General features: G+C 36.1%; 1 protein-coding gene and 1 long non-coding RNA gene across 2 annotated transcripts in view; both read left to right on the forward strand.

The window, feature by feature from the left end:
* Positions 1 to 518: 518 nt before the first annotated feature.
* On the forward strand, positions 519 to 7,214 carry LOC107587893 (melanin-concentrating hormone receptor 2-like). Its single transcript, XM_016275854.1, has 5 exons — positions 519 to 733; positions 1,946 to 2,155; positions 4,956 to 5,150; positions 5,555 to 5,674; positions 6,902 to 7,214. Exons 1-5 carry the CDS (start codon positions 519 to 521, stop codon positions 7,212 to 7,214), a joined length of 1,053 nt encoding a protein of 350 aa, XP_016131340.1.
* Positions 7,215 to 10,691: 3,477 nt separating this feature from the next.
* Positions 10,692 to 16,360, forward strand: part of LOC107587894 (uncharacterized) — a 12,907-nt gene continuing 7,238 nt past the window's right edge. Inside the window, exons 1-2 of the long non-coding RNA XR_001609518.1 lie at positions 10,692 to 10,825; positions 14,736 to 14,842. This is a non-coding gene — a long non-coding RNA (uncharacterized lncRNA). The remainder of the gene's footprint in view (positions 10,826 to 14,735; positions 14,843 to 16,360) is intronic.

Below are 16,360 nucleotides of genomic sequence, written 5' to 3' on the forward strand. Positions count from 1 at the left end.
GTTCGATGTCAAAGCTTAATTTTTAGCCGTCATTACTCCATCTTCCGTGTTTCGTGATCCTTCAGAAATCCTTCTCAAGAAACATTGATTATTATTATCATTGTTCAAAACAGTTGATTAAAAAAAAATTATGCCAAGTGTTAATGACATTTACTGTATATTTGATGTCTTTTGATATGTTTCAGTTGTTACTTTTTTCCTAAATTACACTGTAAATGTATCACATTCTTTCCACTTCGATGCAAATAAGTTAAATTGGCTCAACAGGTATAGTACAGTTTGATTGGCTAATGAAGAAGGACCGATGAAATCTAATAAAATCCTTATCAATAATACCTGTCAATGATATCGAGTTGGAGTGGGTCACGGACTGGTAACAAGGAGCTGCGTATGTGCGCGCGCTGGTGAGAGCGGAGACGCCAGTGCGCACTGTGTGGTATGATGAGGATGCTGAAACTCACGAGGACTTTCCATGAACAGACAAGTACGTGTGCTGTTACCGCATTTCAGCGCAAGTGATGAACGCCATGGTGGAGCTGGAGACTGTTGTTTGGAACTTTACGCTCAAATTAGACAACGGCACGTGCGCTAATGAGACAGTAGCAGGATATCCAGCAGATGAGTATTATAACATTGTTCACGTCACGGAAACCAAAATTCTCCCTGCATTTATTGGATTTTTGTGCTCCACCGGGCTTGTTGGAAATATTCTTGTTTTGGTGACTATTTTAAGGTGAGTTTACAAGTTGATAAGGAAAGCTCTCTTTTTCATTTATTTACTTTGCATTTGTTTGTATAAAAAAATAAAACAACACATTTACTTAAAGACGTGTTAAATTCGTTATTGCTTATGGAAAACATAATCCAGTTCCTTCACATTTCACAATAGCTCTACCTGGTATGGTGGGATATACGGTTGAATATTGTCTCTTTATACATAGACGAATACCTGTGTAAAGGTAGTTAAAAAAAATATGTCGAATTTCAAAGAAAAACAAACCATAATGTGATCACAGCAAATAATAAAGGATGTTTATGAATATTTAAGAACGTTTTTTAAATCATGATTGAAAGGTTGTAATTGAATTTGGTAGCTTTAATAATTGGATAGCTGTATTTGAATAAGAATTAAGTGAGACACTGCCGCTAACATCTGATTCATTTTTCACGCAAAGATTCATATATATGTATATGTATATGTGTGTGTATGTACAGTGGTGTGAAAAAGTGTTGGCCCCCTTCCTGATTTCTTATTTTTTTGCATGTTTGACACACTTTAATGTTTCAGATCATCCAACTGATTTATTTTTCATTTGCTTTCCATTATGATCATAATCATTGACCATCAAAATATCAATTAATTTTGCTTGGACATTCATACATAAATAATACCATATTCTGAAATATGGCACATAAGGGCCACACGAAACAGTAATGAGGCTGATTTGAACAGTGATGTGAGCTGTGGACCATGGCACTGGAAAAGACTGCTATGAGTAGCCTCTTTAATTAACGGTCACCTGTCCCCTCTGTGGGACGCCTCCATCACACTTTAGAAATCATCAGAAATGATATATCAATTGAAAACTTTAAATCTCAAAATTCATCCTTTGAAACCCATTTTAAAATCAAACATTGCATTACCATGAAAATGGTACATCAATATCATGTTACAAAATGTTTTTGTTCATGAATTATACAAATTTAAGTTTGGATAGTGTACTTTCACGTCTATGTTCAAAAATGTGAGTGACAGTTAAAGGGTTAATTAGCTGTGATGGAATTCCTCTGAGGATTTTCAGCTGTCACTCACTGGAGGTTACATAATCCTGTTTATTGCCGCTCACAACTTGCCATTATTATTTTCACTGATTTGGTGTTTCTTTAGCAGGATCTCATCAAGGTATCAAAGATCACAACGAGTTCTTTCTTGTTTTTCTTCCAGGTCTGCCAAAAAGACAGTGCCAGATGTGTATGTGGGGAATTTGGCTGTGGCCGACCTGGTCCACGTGACGGTCATGCCGTTCCTGATTCACCAGTGGGCGCGTGGAGGGCACTGGGTGTTCGGCAGCACGCTCTGCACCATCATCACTTCTCTTGATAACTGCAACCAGGTGGCGTGCGCTGCAGTCATGACCGCTATGAGTCTGGACAGGTGTGTAATCAGTGCAATATTGATGCTGTGTGGTTCAAATCATGCTCAAAAGAAATAAATTAGATTTCCAGATCTTTATTAAGATAAGCAGTATTAAGTGGGTTTTTCTGCAAATATGACAATAATCATTTTACAAGTGATTGATTCTTTTTTCATTTAAAGGGTCATGTTTTATTTGGCAAAAGTAGATCATTTTAAATCAAATCAAAAATGTTATCCTAATCAAAATTATTTTATTGTCTCTATTGCTTTGATGCACTCAAAACAAACGTGTATTCATATAGACTTCCAGCGATGAGAAATGGTTGTGACTCATTTGATTCGGTGTCTGAATGTCCTCATGCATGATATTAAATATATTCAGTGAAAAGTGGCCTCTATGAATCATTGATGTTAAGTTTAACTTTAATCTCTTTTTAAAATAACAGCTCCTGCTATGAAATCTTAGAAGAAGAAGAAAAGGAGATTGATGAATTTGAGGCAACATTGTCACAAGGAGAAGTTGTTATAAAGTGATTTGTCTCTGTAACTGTAAAGTTTTGAGACAGAACTTTGTTTTTTCTTCTACAGTGCGTCGCGTTCATCATAAATTAGCATAATTAGTGTAAATTTTGTCCTTCTGATAAATTAATTATTACATCAGGAAAAAAGGGAAAGGAAAATGTGCTTGTTTAAAATAAATAAATCATATATAACTGAATAAATAAATATAATTGAATAAATTATTACAAAATAGATCTCCCCAAAATGATCTATTTGATGTTATAGGAAAATAGCATAATGTTTATTAAAAATAGATATACAGTTGTGCTCAAAATTATTCATACCCTTGGTAAATATGTAAATATACCCTTTAGATATTTTATTTTAAAAAAAATACTAAAATCTAACCTTTCATTGGAGAATAAGAATTTAAAATGGGAGAGAGAAATCTCATTATGAAATAAATGTTTTTCTCTAATACACATGGGTCATAATTAATCATAGCCTTTTATCCAATACTTTTTGCAACCTCCTTTTGCCAAGAGAACAGCTCTGAGTCTTCACCTATAATGCCTGAAGAGTTTAGAGAACATCTGACAGGAGATCAGAGACCATTCCTTCATCCAGAATCTCTCCAGACCCTTCAGATTTCCAGCTGCATGTTGATGCTTCTCCTCTTCAGTTAACCACACTCATTTTCTATAGGGTTCAGCTCAGGGAACTGGGTTGGCCAGGGCAGAAGCTTTAAAATGTATTTTTATAGAATCCATTATGCCATCTATCTGAACAAGATATCCAGGATCTCTGGCAGAAAAATAGGCCCACAACATTAAATATCCAGCAATATATTTCATTGTACACATGGGGTACTTTTTTTATCCCTGTGTGTACCAACCCCATCTTGAGTGTTTGCTGTGTTTCATCTGACCATTGAACCCAGTCCTGTTTAAAGTTCCAGTCGTGTCTAGCAAATAAATATGCTGGAGTTTGTTTTTGGATGAGAGCGTTTTCTTTTCTATTTTTTTCTCGAAACCCTCCCAAACAACATTGTTTTTTTTTTAGGCTTTCTGACCCCAAGACTCTTTTTTGCAGTTCTTCCGCTGTGATCCTTGCAGTCTTTGGCCACTCAAACTCTCCTCCTCAACATAGGACGATATAGACACACGTCCTCTTACTGTATTAGAGAAAAATATTTATTTCATAATGTGATTTCCCCCCACTTTCACTTTAATTTAAATTTGTATTTTTTTACTTTAATTAAAGGTTAGATTTTTTTTTTTTTTTTGAATGAACGATCAAGTGGATAAACAATGTGGATTTATTTTCACAGCCTTCTTTGATCATATTTACCAAGGGTATGAATAACTTTGAGCACAACTGTAAATAAATACATAAAGAATATATTTACCCCAAAATTTGAGAGAGTGGGACATGCATTGCAACAGAAAATAATAGTAAATATTTCCGTGGTACTTGATACATCACCACTTTCATCAGCCATTTTGTTTTTGTTTTAAATGAATATTGTAATAAATGCTGCAAATGTTTAATAGCTTATTTTGTAGTGAAGACTTCAAGTTTTGTGCATGCATTTAATCACAGATTTGGACAAAATCTTTAAGAATTACCTATGATTCTCAGTGAAATCGAGAATGATTTTAAGTGAGTTGTTAGTCACTTAATTGTTAGAGCTATGATAGCATTTGATAAAAGTTGATTAGGTTTTGATGAAGCTTCTCCATTGTGAATATTCTCCATTGCATATAGTTTTCAGATTGTGCCTCGTAGTGCAGCAATGTTGCTTTTATGCAGCACAAAGTGCAAACCAATTGCATCGTCTCCTTTCGAGCTGCGACTCTGTAATCTCACCACTAGAGGCCACTCTTACCACAATTATAGATAAAACAAGTAATCTCATTATTCATTTAAACAGTACAATTAAGAACAACAGTTTGACCCCAAAGTGCTGTGAAATTCAAAAAGCAAAATATCAAGTTATTGCTGCACGTGAATTCTCACACTTTTGGTCAGATTCTTCGCACATAGGTTTTGCACAATATATCATATTCATACAAACCCAATTCCAAAAAAGTTGGGACACTGTACAAATTGTGAGTAAAAAAGGAATGGAATAATTTACAAATCTCATAAACTTTACATAATATATGTGATGATTAGAATGGATGAATTTTTTAAATCGAACTTTTTGCTTCTCATAGATATCATACAACTGATTAAATGATAAAACAACACGCATTTGTGTGAAAATACATATATGGGGAGTAAAATCTACGTTGTTTTATATTTTGTCCTCCAGATACCTGGCCCTTGTTCATCCATTTCGCCTTCTGAGTCTCAGGACCAGATCCAGGACGATCCGTATTAACCTGTTTGTGTGGGCGGCCTCTTTCATCATGGTTCTGCCTGCCTGGGTTCATGCCAAAGTGATCCGCTTCAGGGACGGGCTAGAGAGCTGTTCCCTTAACCTGGTCTCTCCCAAAGAAGTGCTCTGGTAATTGGTTCTGCTTTACTTGTGTACTATAACCTGCTGCTCAGGATGATCCTTCGATCTCTTCGATCGCTTGTTTTTTATTGACATAGTCTTGCTTTGACTGAATTGTGTGTTGTTATCTGCTGTGAAAGCTGCCTTTCAGCATAGTGGCACATAACTTAAAACTTCACGTTTAAGCTTCACTTTTAAGCAACACTATAATACCATAGTTTTTTGTTTTTTCTGTCAGTATCTTTTCCTCTTCACCAGAAAATTGCATGTACAGAAGTCTGCGGCTCTGAGGAATCCATCCTTCTTGTTTAATTAAAATAAGTGAAGTGAAACTTACTGTAGAGAGGGAGATGTGGAGGGTTTAAGGCTCTTCTCACTCATGATTGACAGCATGTGTCCTCATATATCTGTAGGTATACACTCTACCAGACTGTGACCTCCTTCTTCCTGCCATTACCTCTCATTCTCATCTGCTATATACTGATTCTCTGCTACTCCTGGAGAATGTATCGCAAGAACAAAAAGGCTCACAGGTGACTTTTCCTTTCATTACAGCAAGTATGTGATGTAAAACTGGCAAATCTGCCAATTTAATTGCTTGTGAAGTCACTGGCTTGACTTTTCTAGCTTGGTCTACACTGGTTTCTTTCATTAATATTTAATTTGCCTTCCATTAAGGGAATATCTACTGCACAGTGAATAAGTGAATTTCTCGTATGAAGCTGTGCAGATGTGATATCCCTTTCGAGAGTTATCCTGCTTATACAATAGAAATGTTTTAGTTTTAGATTGACAGTGCATACTGATGTAGAATTTATGGGCTAAACCATGCATTATAAGTAATATCTATGAAAAATATCACAGATTCAAGATTCTTAAAAAAAAAAACATATACAGTGGACATAAATGCAGCCGATTTAGCTAAGCTAAGATTTATATAAAAGCACCTACATAATTATTTCTGTTAAAAGTTGTGTATGATTTGAGCTGTAAAGATGTTTAAATAATCATTTTATACAGTTTTCAGGGTTTAAGGTTTTATGGCATGATATTGCCATGCCTCACTGCAACCCAGTTTTTTGCTTTTAGTAAAGAAAAGGAGAGACAAGCGAACATTCATTTTGATGTGATAAACAATATGTCACAAATTCTGTCGACTGAGCTTATAACTTGAAATGAATATTCCATTAAGCTTTGCTCTGCCTTGGTATTTAATTTTTAGTTTTAGTTTTAAGTGACGTGAGGCCAAGTGGTGACCCGTACTCGGAATTAGTGCTCTGCATTTATCCCATCCAAAGTGCACACACACCGAGAACACACACCCGGAGCATATTAATGGGATAATTCACTCAAAAATTATAACTCATGCAGTTGCAAACCTGCAGTAATTTCTTTCTTCTGCCGAACACAAAATAATTGATTTCAAAGAATGTTGATAACCAAACAGTTTCAGTTCCCATTGACTTCCATTGTATTTCTTGTCAATGGGACAAATCACCAAAACTGTTTAGTTACCAACTTTCATCAAAATCTTCTTTTATGTTCCACAGAAGAAGAAAAAAAGTCATGCTTGTTTGGAATGACATGAGGGTGAGTAAATGATAACAAATGTTTTATTTTTGGGTGAACTGTACCTTTAACTGTAATTAGCCTACTTCGGATTATATATTAGAACACTGTGTGTAACTACCCTAAATGTATATTTCATGTTTAGGCTACATACTTTATGACCAAATCCTACATTCCCTACTTTCTCTCAGGTATAACACCAGCCTGCCTCGAGAGCGTGTGGTCCGCCTCACTAAAATGGTCCTGGTTCTCGTAGCAGTTTTCCTGGTCAGTGTTGGGCCGTACCACATCCTGCAGCTGGTTAACCTGAGCATACCTCGCCCCTCATTAGCGTACCACACCTGCTACTACCTGTCTGTGTGCCTGAGCTACGCCGCCAGCAGCATAAACCCCTTCATCTACATTCTGCTGAGCGGACACTTCCGCCACAGGCTGGTCTGTCGGGATACACCCAGCATGCCAAGTGTGGAACGGGAAATCCAGGCCCCCCGCTCCAGTTTTTAAGCTGAATTCACAATGAAACACACATAAGCACTGCAAATGAAAGAACCGATGCACAAGCCTTTGTTGGTCTTAGGCAAAGCACAATTGTTTTGGAGAAAGATTCCTGTTCTTTGTTTTCATTTGTTTTGAAGGATTTCATAAAGGAGGCATGGGCTGTTTTATATGTGCATGTATGCATGTTTTGCACCTTTTACCCTAAGCGTTGTAAATGCTGTGTTGTTATTTATTGGTTAATGTGGTGTTTTGGCTCCCTCTACTGTTTAGTTTTAGTAATTTACTCTACAGCATATGTACTGTCTATCTGTCTCTGTCCATAAGGCCTATAAATCAAAAAACATTTTTTATTTAAAAAAAAAGGCTTTGTCAAGCTAACATTCACTTTTCTAACTAAAAATTACATTGCATTTATTTTAGTCTTGACTTTTCAATGATGTTTATTTAAAATTCTATTGCCTTACGTTTCAAATTTGAATTACCATTATGCAATTCAAATTGTGAAACCTAAATGGCATTCTCAATTGAAAAGGCACGTTCCATTCGATTCTGAATGGCACACAACCCATGCCTTTAATTGAAATTGAATGAATGTTTTGAAGGGGCATTTGGCAGTTTCAGACTGCATTCGTTTGTGGTCTGCAGTGTTTAACACTGGAGAAAATAAAAGATTATGATAATAATAGTGTTCAGGACACAGAAGTAGATCTCATTGTGACTTTGTACTATATGTCTCTGTTTTTTTTTAGCTTGATTGTATGTGACTTTTGAAAATGTGATATGTTATTATCTTGTGAATGTTATATTGTACTATCAACAGGTTTTAAAGGAAAATTCATCATACCAGCAAATGTATTTAAAGGTTGCTTTGTACAGTACAGAATGTATTGAGGCACGTGAGCATGTTTTCACTCATCTTGTGTGAGTGCATCACCATTGTTACACACAAGAGTAATCAATATTGTTCGGGCCAAAAAGTTGCCGTCATGCAGAAATCCTTTAAGGGCATTTTGGGATTGTCTGGTGTGTACTGGACATTAGCTTGATTGTATGTGACTTTTGAAAATGTGATATGTTATTATCTTGTGAATGTTATATTGTACTATCAACAGGTTTTAAAGGAAAATTCATCATACCACCAAATGTATTTAAAGGTTGCTTTGTACAGTACAGAATGTATTGAGGCACGTGAGCATGTTTTCACTCATCTTGTGTGAGTGCATCACCATTGTTACACACAAGAGTAATCAATATTGTTCGGGCCAAAAAGTTGCCGTCATGCAGAAATCCTTTAAGGGCATTTTGGGATTGTCTGGTGTGTACTGGACATGATGAAGTGGCTGGCAGCTCTAAAGAGTGAGGTCACTGACCAGACAGGCAGAGATGCAGGGATCTGTTTGCAGCCCAGCTCCCAGAGTGGAATCAATTCTCTGACCAGACCAGAGACAGACAGAGATTGTGTCTGACCTAAAGCATGCCTGGTGGCAATGGCTGAAAGCTCACTGGAATGCTCAGTGTCTCTCTCTGTTTCTCAATTATGCTTTTTATGGCCTAGTAAACCAGCCAGAGGCAAAATACCAACTGGTGTGTTCAAATAATTGTCAATATTAGTGTTTCAGTGTCGCGATAGTTTGTTGAGACCATGCATTTCAATAATACTATTCAATATAATAACATACAAACTGTTGTGCTATTGGCTTTGTCACCGATTCCAGTGCAGCAATAAAGACTCTGCCTGGGCAGCAAGGTGCTTTTACATTCTCCTGTTTCTACAGTAGCTCACATTGTTTATATACCCCATTCCATCAGTTTTCTCTTTCTCAATCGTCATCATTCTGGTCTGTGAGCGAGGTGACTGACTACTGCTGCGGCAGCTAATCTGACATTGTTTGACCTTGTTTGTGACTTGCTTCATATGGCATTGACCTTGTTACTTCCACCTCAGCAGTTTGGCTGCTTGTTTGTGTCATGTTTTTCACACAACAGCTTTTGTTTTTATGTTTATTTTATTTTTGAAAGATGTATTGCATTGTAAATAATATTAAATGTATATTAAGAGTATTTTCTTTTTTTGTGAATCTGTGAATATGTTTACTGTACTGCCGATTTTCCCTCAAAATTCTATGAGTAGTATAGGATTGATAGAAGATTAGAAGAAAAATGTGCTTTCTACTAGTGGAACTATTTTCCTGTTTATGTCACTGAAATGGAAAACCCCGCATATTTCTGATCATGCATATCCACAGATATCTGAAACATCTGCTGGACGTACAGTTACCACAAAATTGATTTATTTTTTCACCAGTAGAGGGCACGTGCTGACAATTTTCCCAGCATACAGAGTTGACATGCATTTGAAAAATCAGTTAATTTATCATGTCTTTTAAGTGCTGTATATAAATTGCAGCTTGTATGCAATATCAAATATTTTTTCTCTCTGTACATATTTATGTATGATGCTTGTTTCCTTGTATTAGCCTATGGCCTTCTGATACATTTAATATTAAATAACAGGTCCCTGGAATACTTTTTCTCTATTTTCTTATCAACACAGAAAGTAAAAACGGTTAATACCTTGGAAGTATAGTCTTGGAAGAATTCAGTTTAGTATTCAATTGACTGAGAATAAAACGTAAGAAAAAAGACTAGAAGAGATTGGATGTTAAGGACTATATTAAGGACTATTTTTGTTCATAAAAGCCAATCTTCAAATAATTTCAACTGAAATGTATATTTCATGGAAATGTATTTAGTTATTTCGTACATAGCCGTAAACTAGATACTATACTATACAGTAAAACCGCTCATTATTTACATAAGCCCTTTTTATTATCACGTGCTAGACCTTGTGAATATGCAAATTCACATATGCAAATCCCCCCCTTCTTATTTATATGTTAATATTATGCACTGGCAAATTTAAACAAACAATTAGCTTTCGATTTATTAAAAAATATCTTACGTGGACTTGATCATCAACTTTACCAACCCATTTCCATGACCAACTTTCAGCAAACACCAATCTTTAAAACTGTAAAACAATTTGGAGCGGCCAGTTATTTAATCGTTTTAATGTAAGATTAATATCTTAATCTTACGTCTCTGTACATGGTGAAACCTGTGTGAAGAGATAAGCACAGGTTTTGGCCTGTGAGGCAATGGTGCGCGCAGGTTTCCCGACAGCCTGTTGTTTCGCGCGCGGGTACCACGCGCAGAAACCAAGCGAGAATGAAGGGCCTGACAACTTCTTTGTTAATTGGAACAGGCTTCTCGCTATGTGTGCAGCGAGGGTGGTGAAAAGACCGAGATATAAGATGACAAGTGTGAGCACGAAGTAGAGTCGCGTTTAATTAATTTTCCTTTCTCCCTTGGGAACCTAGCTGTGCTCGTTTGTGATACATTTTGCGCTATAATCGACGAAATAACAGGCAATAGCAGTATTCCGTCGACTTGGAAGCGCCTTTGTGTTTGTGGAATCACAAGAATAGAGTGAAAACCATAAATATAGTCGAGTTGACCTAAAGATTAAACATTGCTGTGAAGGCTGTAGGCCTAATAAATGTGTGGAATCAAGTGTCACTGCACCTGCCCATGAGCTCAACTGAAGCACTGGACACGTGAGTAGTTTATTGGTTTTAAAAATGTTCATTTTGGGGTTCCATCCACATTAAGGACATTTTTTTATTTCATAAAACACTTAATATTGTCCCAAAGACACTGAATACAGACAGCTACAGGTCACGTAAGTTTTTAGTGGAGGCATTAAATTAAAAGCTATACAGGTGTAGAATAGTACTGTGTATAATAATGTATCAGATGTTTAATATTCAGTATGTGTTAGATATTTGTGTATATGTTTCTCTTTTAGTGGCATATTTTGACTACATTTTCACTTTTGGGTGAACTATCCCTTTAAATTGAGTAGTTCACCCCAAAATGAAGTTTTTGTCATCATTTACTGACCTTCGTTTGGTTCCAAACCTGTATGACTTACTTTCTAATATGGAAATAAAATTGTTATTTTGAAGAATGTGTAAACAGTTTTGGTTACCATTTACTACTATTGTATAGAGGGGAAAAACACCTATTGTATGTTCCACAGAAGAAAGAAAGTCATACAGGTTTGAAATGACAAGGGTAAACGAATGATGACAGAATTTCCATTTTTTTGGGTGAACTATCCCTTAGGATAAATCCTTTTTAGAACTATCTTTTAATAGTATAATAAGTCTAATATAAATAATTTTTTAGGATGATTATATGCATTATTTGGATGCTATTATATTTTCAGAGTGATTAAGTGAAAGTATTATAAAAAATATAGGCCTCTATAAGGCTGTTTCTTTCACATAAAAGCAGCTCTCAGTTTGTGTGAGGTAACCTGATGTTTAGTAGACCAAAATTATTGATTCAACCGAGTTGTTATTTGACTATGCAAAAGCATGGTGCACATTGCACATTTCCCGCTCCCACAACCGCGGCACATGCTCGTGTGGCTTGTGCTGATTATCCAGCCTCCACAACTCCAGATGGATCAACACATGCTGAAAATGCGACAAACCAAGACACAGTTTTCCATCTGACCTCAATCTATCACTTCTGTTTGCCTGTATAAATGTCAACGTGCTTCCACTCTTAGACTCAGGGAGTAAAATGTAATCTTCTTGTCATCTTATAAGTCGTTTTAACAGCCTCATTAAAGTTTGTTTGCATTTTAATTAAATCAGTGTGGGTGGGCTTGGCTTTAACCTGTTGTATGTATCTTGTTGAAATGCTTCTGCCATGGGTATTCTTGCTTGGCAGAATGTATTACCCTTAATATGGCTGCTTTTTTACAGGTGGAGTAAGTAGCTGCTTTTTTTTTATTAAAGGCCTTGGTTTTATTTTGAAATCAGTAGCAACTGTGTGGGTTTGTTGAACTGATCTACCTTTGTATCAGGCAGTTTAAGATGTACATGATCAGATTAACCTTAGAAGCAGGTTAGAAGACAAAGGGCGCAGAAATTACCTGTACCGAACACGAACCGGGACACTTTAATGGTTTTTGAAACGATTACATGCATTCTAATGGAGAACATTAACATGCATGTGTTTGAAACAATAGCGTCCCTCATGGTTTCTCCATTCTTCATTAATGCTGTAATTCAGTGCAAAATGATTGACTGCCAAGTTTTGTGAACATCAAAGCTTTTTTTTTTTATACAATTTCCCCCCAACCAGAAACCCCATTAAATTAACATGCATTTTGAATCTTTTGCCCAATAAGTTGCTTAATGAATTGTGAGGGGCATTGACAGTGAACAAGGCCTCACATCAATGTCAGAATTAGACATTTAAAATATTGTGTGTGTGTGTGTGTGTGTTGTCCGTTTCGAATCGGAATAGTGAGATGTGATACGAGTTCTCCAGTGCTCTTCATGCCCCGTTAATAACCTGGCCTGCTTTGATGTGGCAGTGTGGAGCGAGGTGGCTCTTTCTCTGCATCACTTGTGGCATGTAAATCCGGCCAGCATTTTATCTCCTTACCTGCTCAAGGGCCACTGGATTTGCTCTGGCTGCCTGCATGCACTCTGTTGTAGCGTGAGTCATGAGATGTCACCTACCCAATAAGCCACTCACAAATGCTTTGAGAAGACTGCGATTCTGTGTGTGTTTGCTTTTCTGTTCATTAGATGTTACTGGTTGTCTTTGTATGACATACAGTTAATGTAACACTAAACATGAATATGAACATGTGTAATGCTCTATTTCTGAAGGGTTTGTAGGCTACTTGTAACAAGTGCTGGTCTGGCTTGTTTTTATGAAAGCCTGCTTCTGCCACAGAGTAAAAAAAGAGTTTATATATCACGCAATTGCACTTTATTTCTCATAAATGTTACTTCATATCTGCCAGTGTGACTTTTTTTTTTAATGTGACTGATTGTGTATTTATTATACAATACATTGTGATATTTCGGAATTTTGACTTTCTTGTAATTTTTTTTTCAATTTTTTCTTCTCGAAATTTCAACTGTTTCTCGTATTTAGAACTTTGTTTCTCATAATTTTGATGTTGTTTTTTGTGGTTTTGTCTCGTATTATGACTTTATATTTGCATATATCAGACTGTGATAATTCTCAATTTCAACTTTCTCATAATTTCTTATAACTATATCTTTCTTATAACTTCAGCTTTATATCTCCCAATGTGACTTTGTCTCATATTCATGACAATTCACTATTACATATTTATATTGCGAAGCACAATATTTCTCAATTTATACTTTATTTCTCTTATTGTTAACTAGTTGCTCGTAATTACAAGGTTTTTTCTTGTAATTGTGACTTTATATTTCTGAAATATATTTTTTTGCAATTTTTGTCATGAATTGTTAGTGTATCACAATATTGTCTTTGTGTCACAGTGTGACTAGGACTATATTTCTGTTACAATTTGTTTTCTCGTAATTTTGACTGTCGTAACTTATATATTTTGTCTTTATATCTCGCAATTACATCATTTATATCTTGCAGTGTAACTAGGCCCTATTTCTTGTAATTTCTACTTTGTTTCTTTTAATAAATGTAACTATTTTAACTTATTCATGATAATCTTTTTATTTTTTTAGGCTGAGGTGTCAGCAGGTTTACAAAAGCTTGTCTAATCAAATAAAGGATCAATTGTAATGTTATAAAAACTGTATGCTATAAATTATAGTGTTAGTAATTACACTCTTTATTTCTACTCTATTGTGTTTGAAACATAACAGTTAAGCTCCAGTTCATTGGCTGTCAATCATTTTCTATGATTTTGTTCATTGACCAGTTCTGGTCAAAGCATCTCTTATTCAATCATACAGTGTCAAAACTGCACTCCATTGTGCATGTGGTTGGTTAAAAACACATTTGTTGTCTTGCGCTAACCCAAAGAGTGCACGTCTGATCGCCCTCTTGACCTTGAGATGAATGGCTGCCCAAACCAGTCCCTGCTACACATTACCATTTAAATGGCCCAAGGAGAAGGTTAGGTCAGCTCATTTGATGTTGAAATGCAAACAGAGATCAAAGAAGAGAACTCGCAGTAGCCTATATTTACAGTAGTCGGTCTTGGATTGGTGTGTTCGGTGGCAGAGGTGCAGTGCATTGTCTGTGTGTATGTGTTAGACAAGAGAGTTTTGTAGGAGGGAAGAGCACATTGTCTATTTGTTCTGCTTGGTCCTCGTGGGTAGATAGCTCATTAACCATTGTGCCCTGGCACAATAGCCAAGAGAGCCGGCTGCATGGGTACAACAAGTCCAGCACAATACCTGTAAACAGCCAGCGGCTTAATTGAAAATGGCCCCTGGGATCACCAGGCTGTCATAACAACAATAGACTTGTATAGATGCATAATATCAAAATTGCAGAGACCTATTGGTGGAGAGTACATTGTGGTTTCCCAGCAAAACGCTGGTTTAATGATGTTGTGATGTTTCCCAGCTATTTTAAGAGATGCATGTGTACGCTGAGTTTTTGTTTGACATGTTCTTATGTTTGCTCCTGTTCCAGGTCACTGAACAGACACAGGCTCCACCACCACTCACCTTCAATCATCACCTGAGACAAGAAAAGACTGAAAGATCCGAAAGAAGAGAATGAATGGACAACAGTGTGTGGTAATAAAATTCAATCAGATAAAAGACTAGTCCAAAGGTTGGGAGTCAGCAGGGACCTTGGTACAATATTATATTGATATCTCGTGATGTGATAATATTGTGTTTCTTTTTATTTGGTGTACTGACAGAAGAAAAGGCACAAATGCTGTCACTGGGGTAGTACCCTTTAAATTTTGTATTATGTTTACCCCAAAGGTGTGCATATTGGTATCATTTGAAAGGGTTCTGCAAGTGACAGTTTTTGTACTTTTTTTTTAAAGTGTGTAATTGTGATATCAGGACTTCAGTGTTTTGTAATTGTATATGTAGTTTGGTCTGAGTTTGTCAAATAGAAAGAATCTAGAATATGTTGACCTAACGTCACAGTATATTTTCTATAACTTTCTTTAACTAACAGGGTTGCTTTTACACTTTCTTGCACTCATTCAACTTTTTTATATATAGACTCAAAGATACAGCCTCTTTTAATGCTGTGTGGGAAGAACATCTCTTGTTGGCTGCAGTTATTATAATAATTAATTAATTATAGGAAACCCCGCCTACTTTGATTTGATTGAACATCTCAATTATTTTGACACTGACCAGCGCTGTTAGACCGCAAACCGAGGTTCGAGGCATTTGTAGACTAGCTCAAGTTAATTCTCACACTTTAATAGTGTGTATAACTCAGAGGCGTCATGCCCATTCAAAGTCAGATTTTTGAGCTAAGTGGATTTTGAATGCAGCTTCCAAAAGACAAAAAATAGCCGAATAATATTTTGTATATTTGATACAATCACACCAGCGTGATTAAATCGTTCAGCACGTCATATCATCAGCAGCTAAATTCAAATCTGCTTTCACTGGCTGGCGCTGAGACAGATACGTTTTTACAGCGCTGCGCATTATAACCAATCACACACAATGCTGTTGAGCTTATGAATGCAATGACCAATCAGAGGTGTTCAGATGAGTCATCGCTAAAATGCTGGTGTTTTCTTCACTCGCTAGCTGACTGAATGCCTCTTTCTGGCGAATTCTCTCGTTAGAAACAACAAAGTGCAGATGTGTGTATAAATAAGTAAGATATTCATTTCACAGTGTAAACATCTTCAGTAATTTTAATGGGAGTTTTTGAGAGTGCTTGAACTCTAGGCTGTCAGTGAAAATGTTCTTTGATAATGTAAATGTTGTTTGCTCTCTTCAATGAAAGTGTTATGATAAGTAGCCTAACTTACAATGTTTTTATTCACATTAACTTTCAATGTTAAATTCACATTAAATATAAAGTCAGTCGTATTAAAACTGTTATGGCATGACACCCATATCTGTTAATTAAGTAAACAGACAGGTTTTTATGCATAGTTAATAGACTACATTATTAGGCTACTTTGACCATCGCCCACTATAGATCAACTAACATTGGTGAGAATCGAGATTTTTCATGATATAATGCGTTTGGGAATGCTTCGAATAAAAAGGAAAAAATAAAACATAAGAACATAAGTGCTATTGTGGCTGCTGTGTGTCACATGTCGA

Source organism: Sinocyclocheilus grahami, unplaced genomic scaffold (genome assembly GCF_001515645.1).
Source record: "Sinocyclocheilus grahami isolate Dianchi unplaced genomic scaffold, SAMN03320097.WGS_v1.1 scaffold96.1, whole genome shotgun sequence".
Taxonomy (NCBI): Eukaryota; Metazoa; Chordata; class Actinopteri; order Cypriniformes; family Cyprinidae; genus Sinocyclocheilus; species Sinocyclocheilus grahami.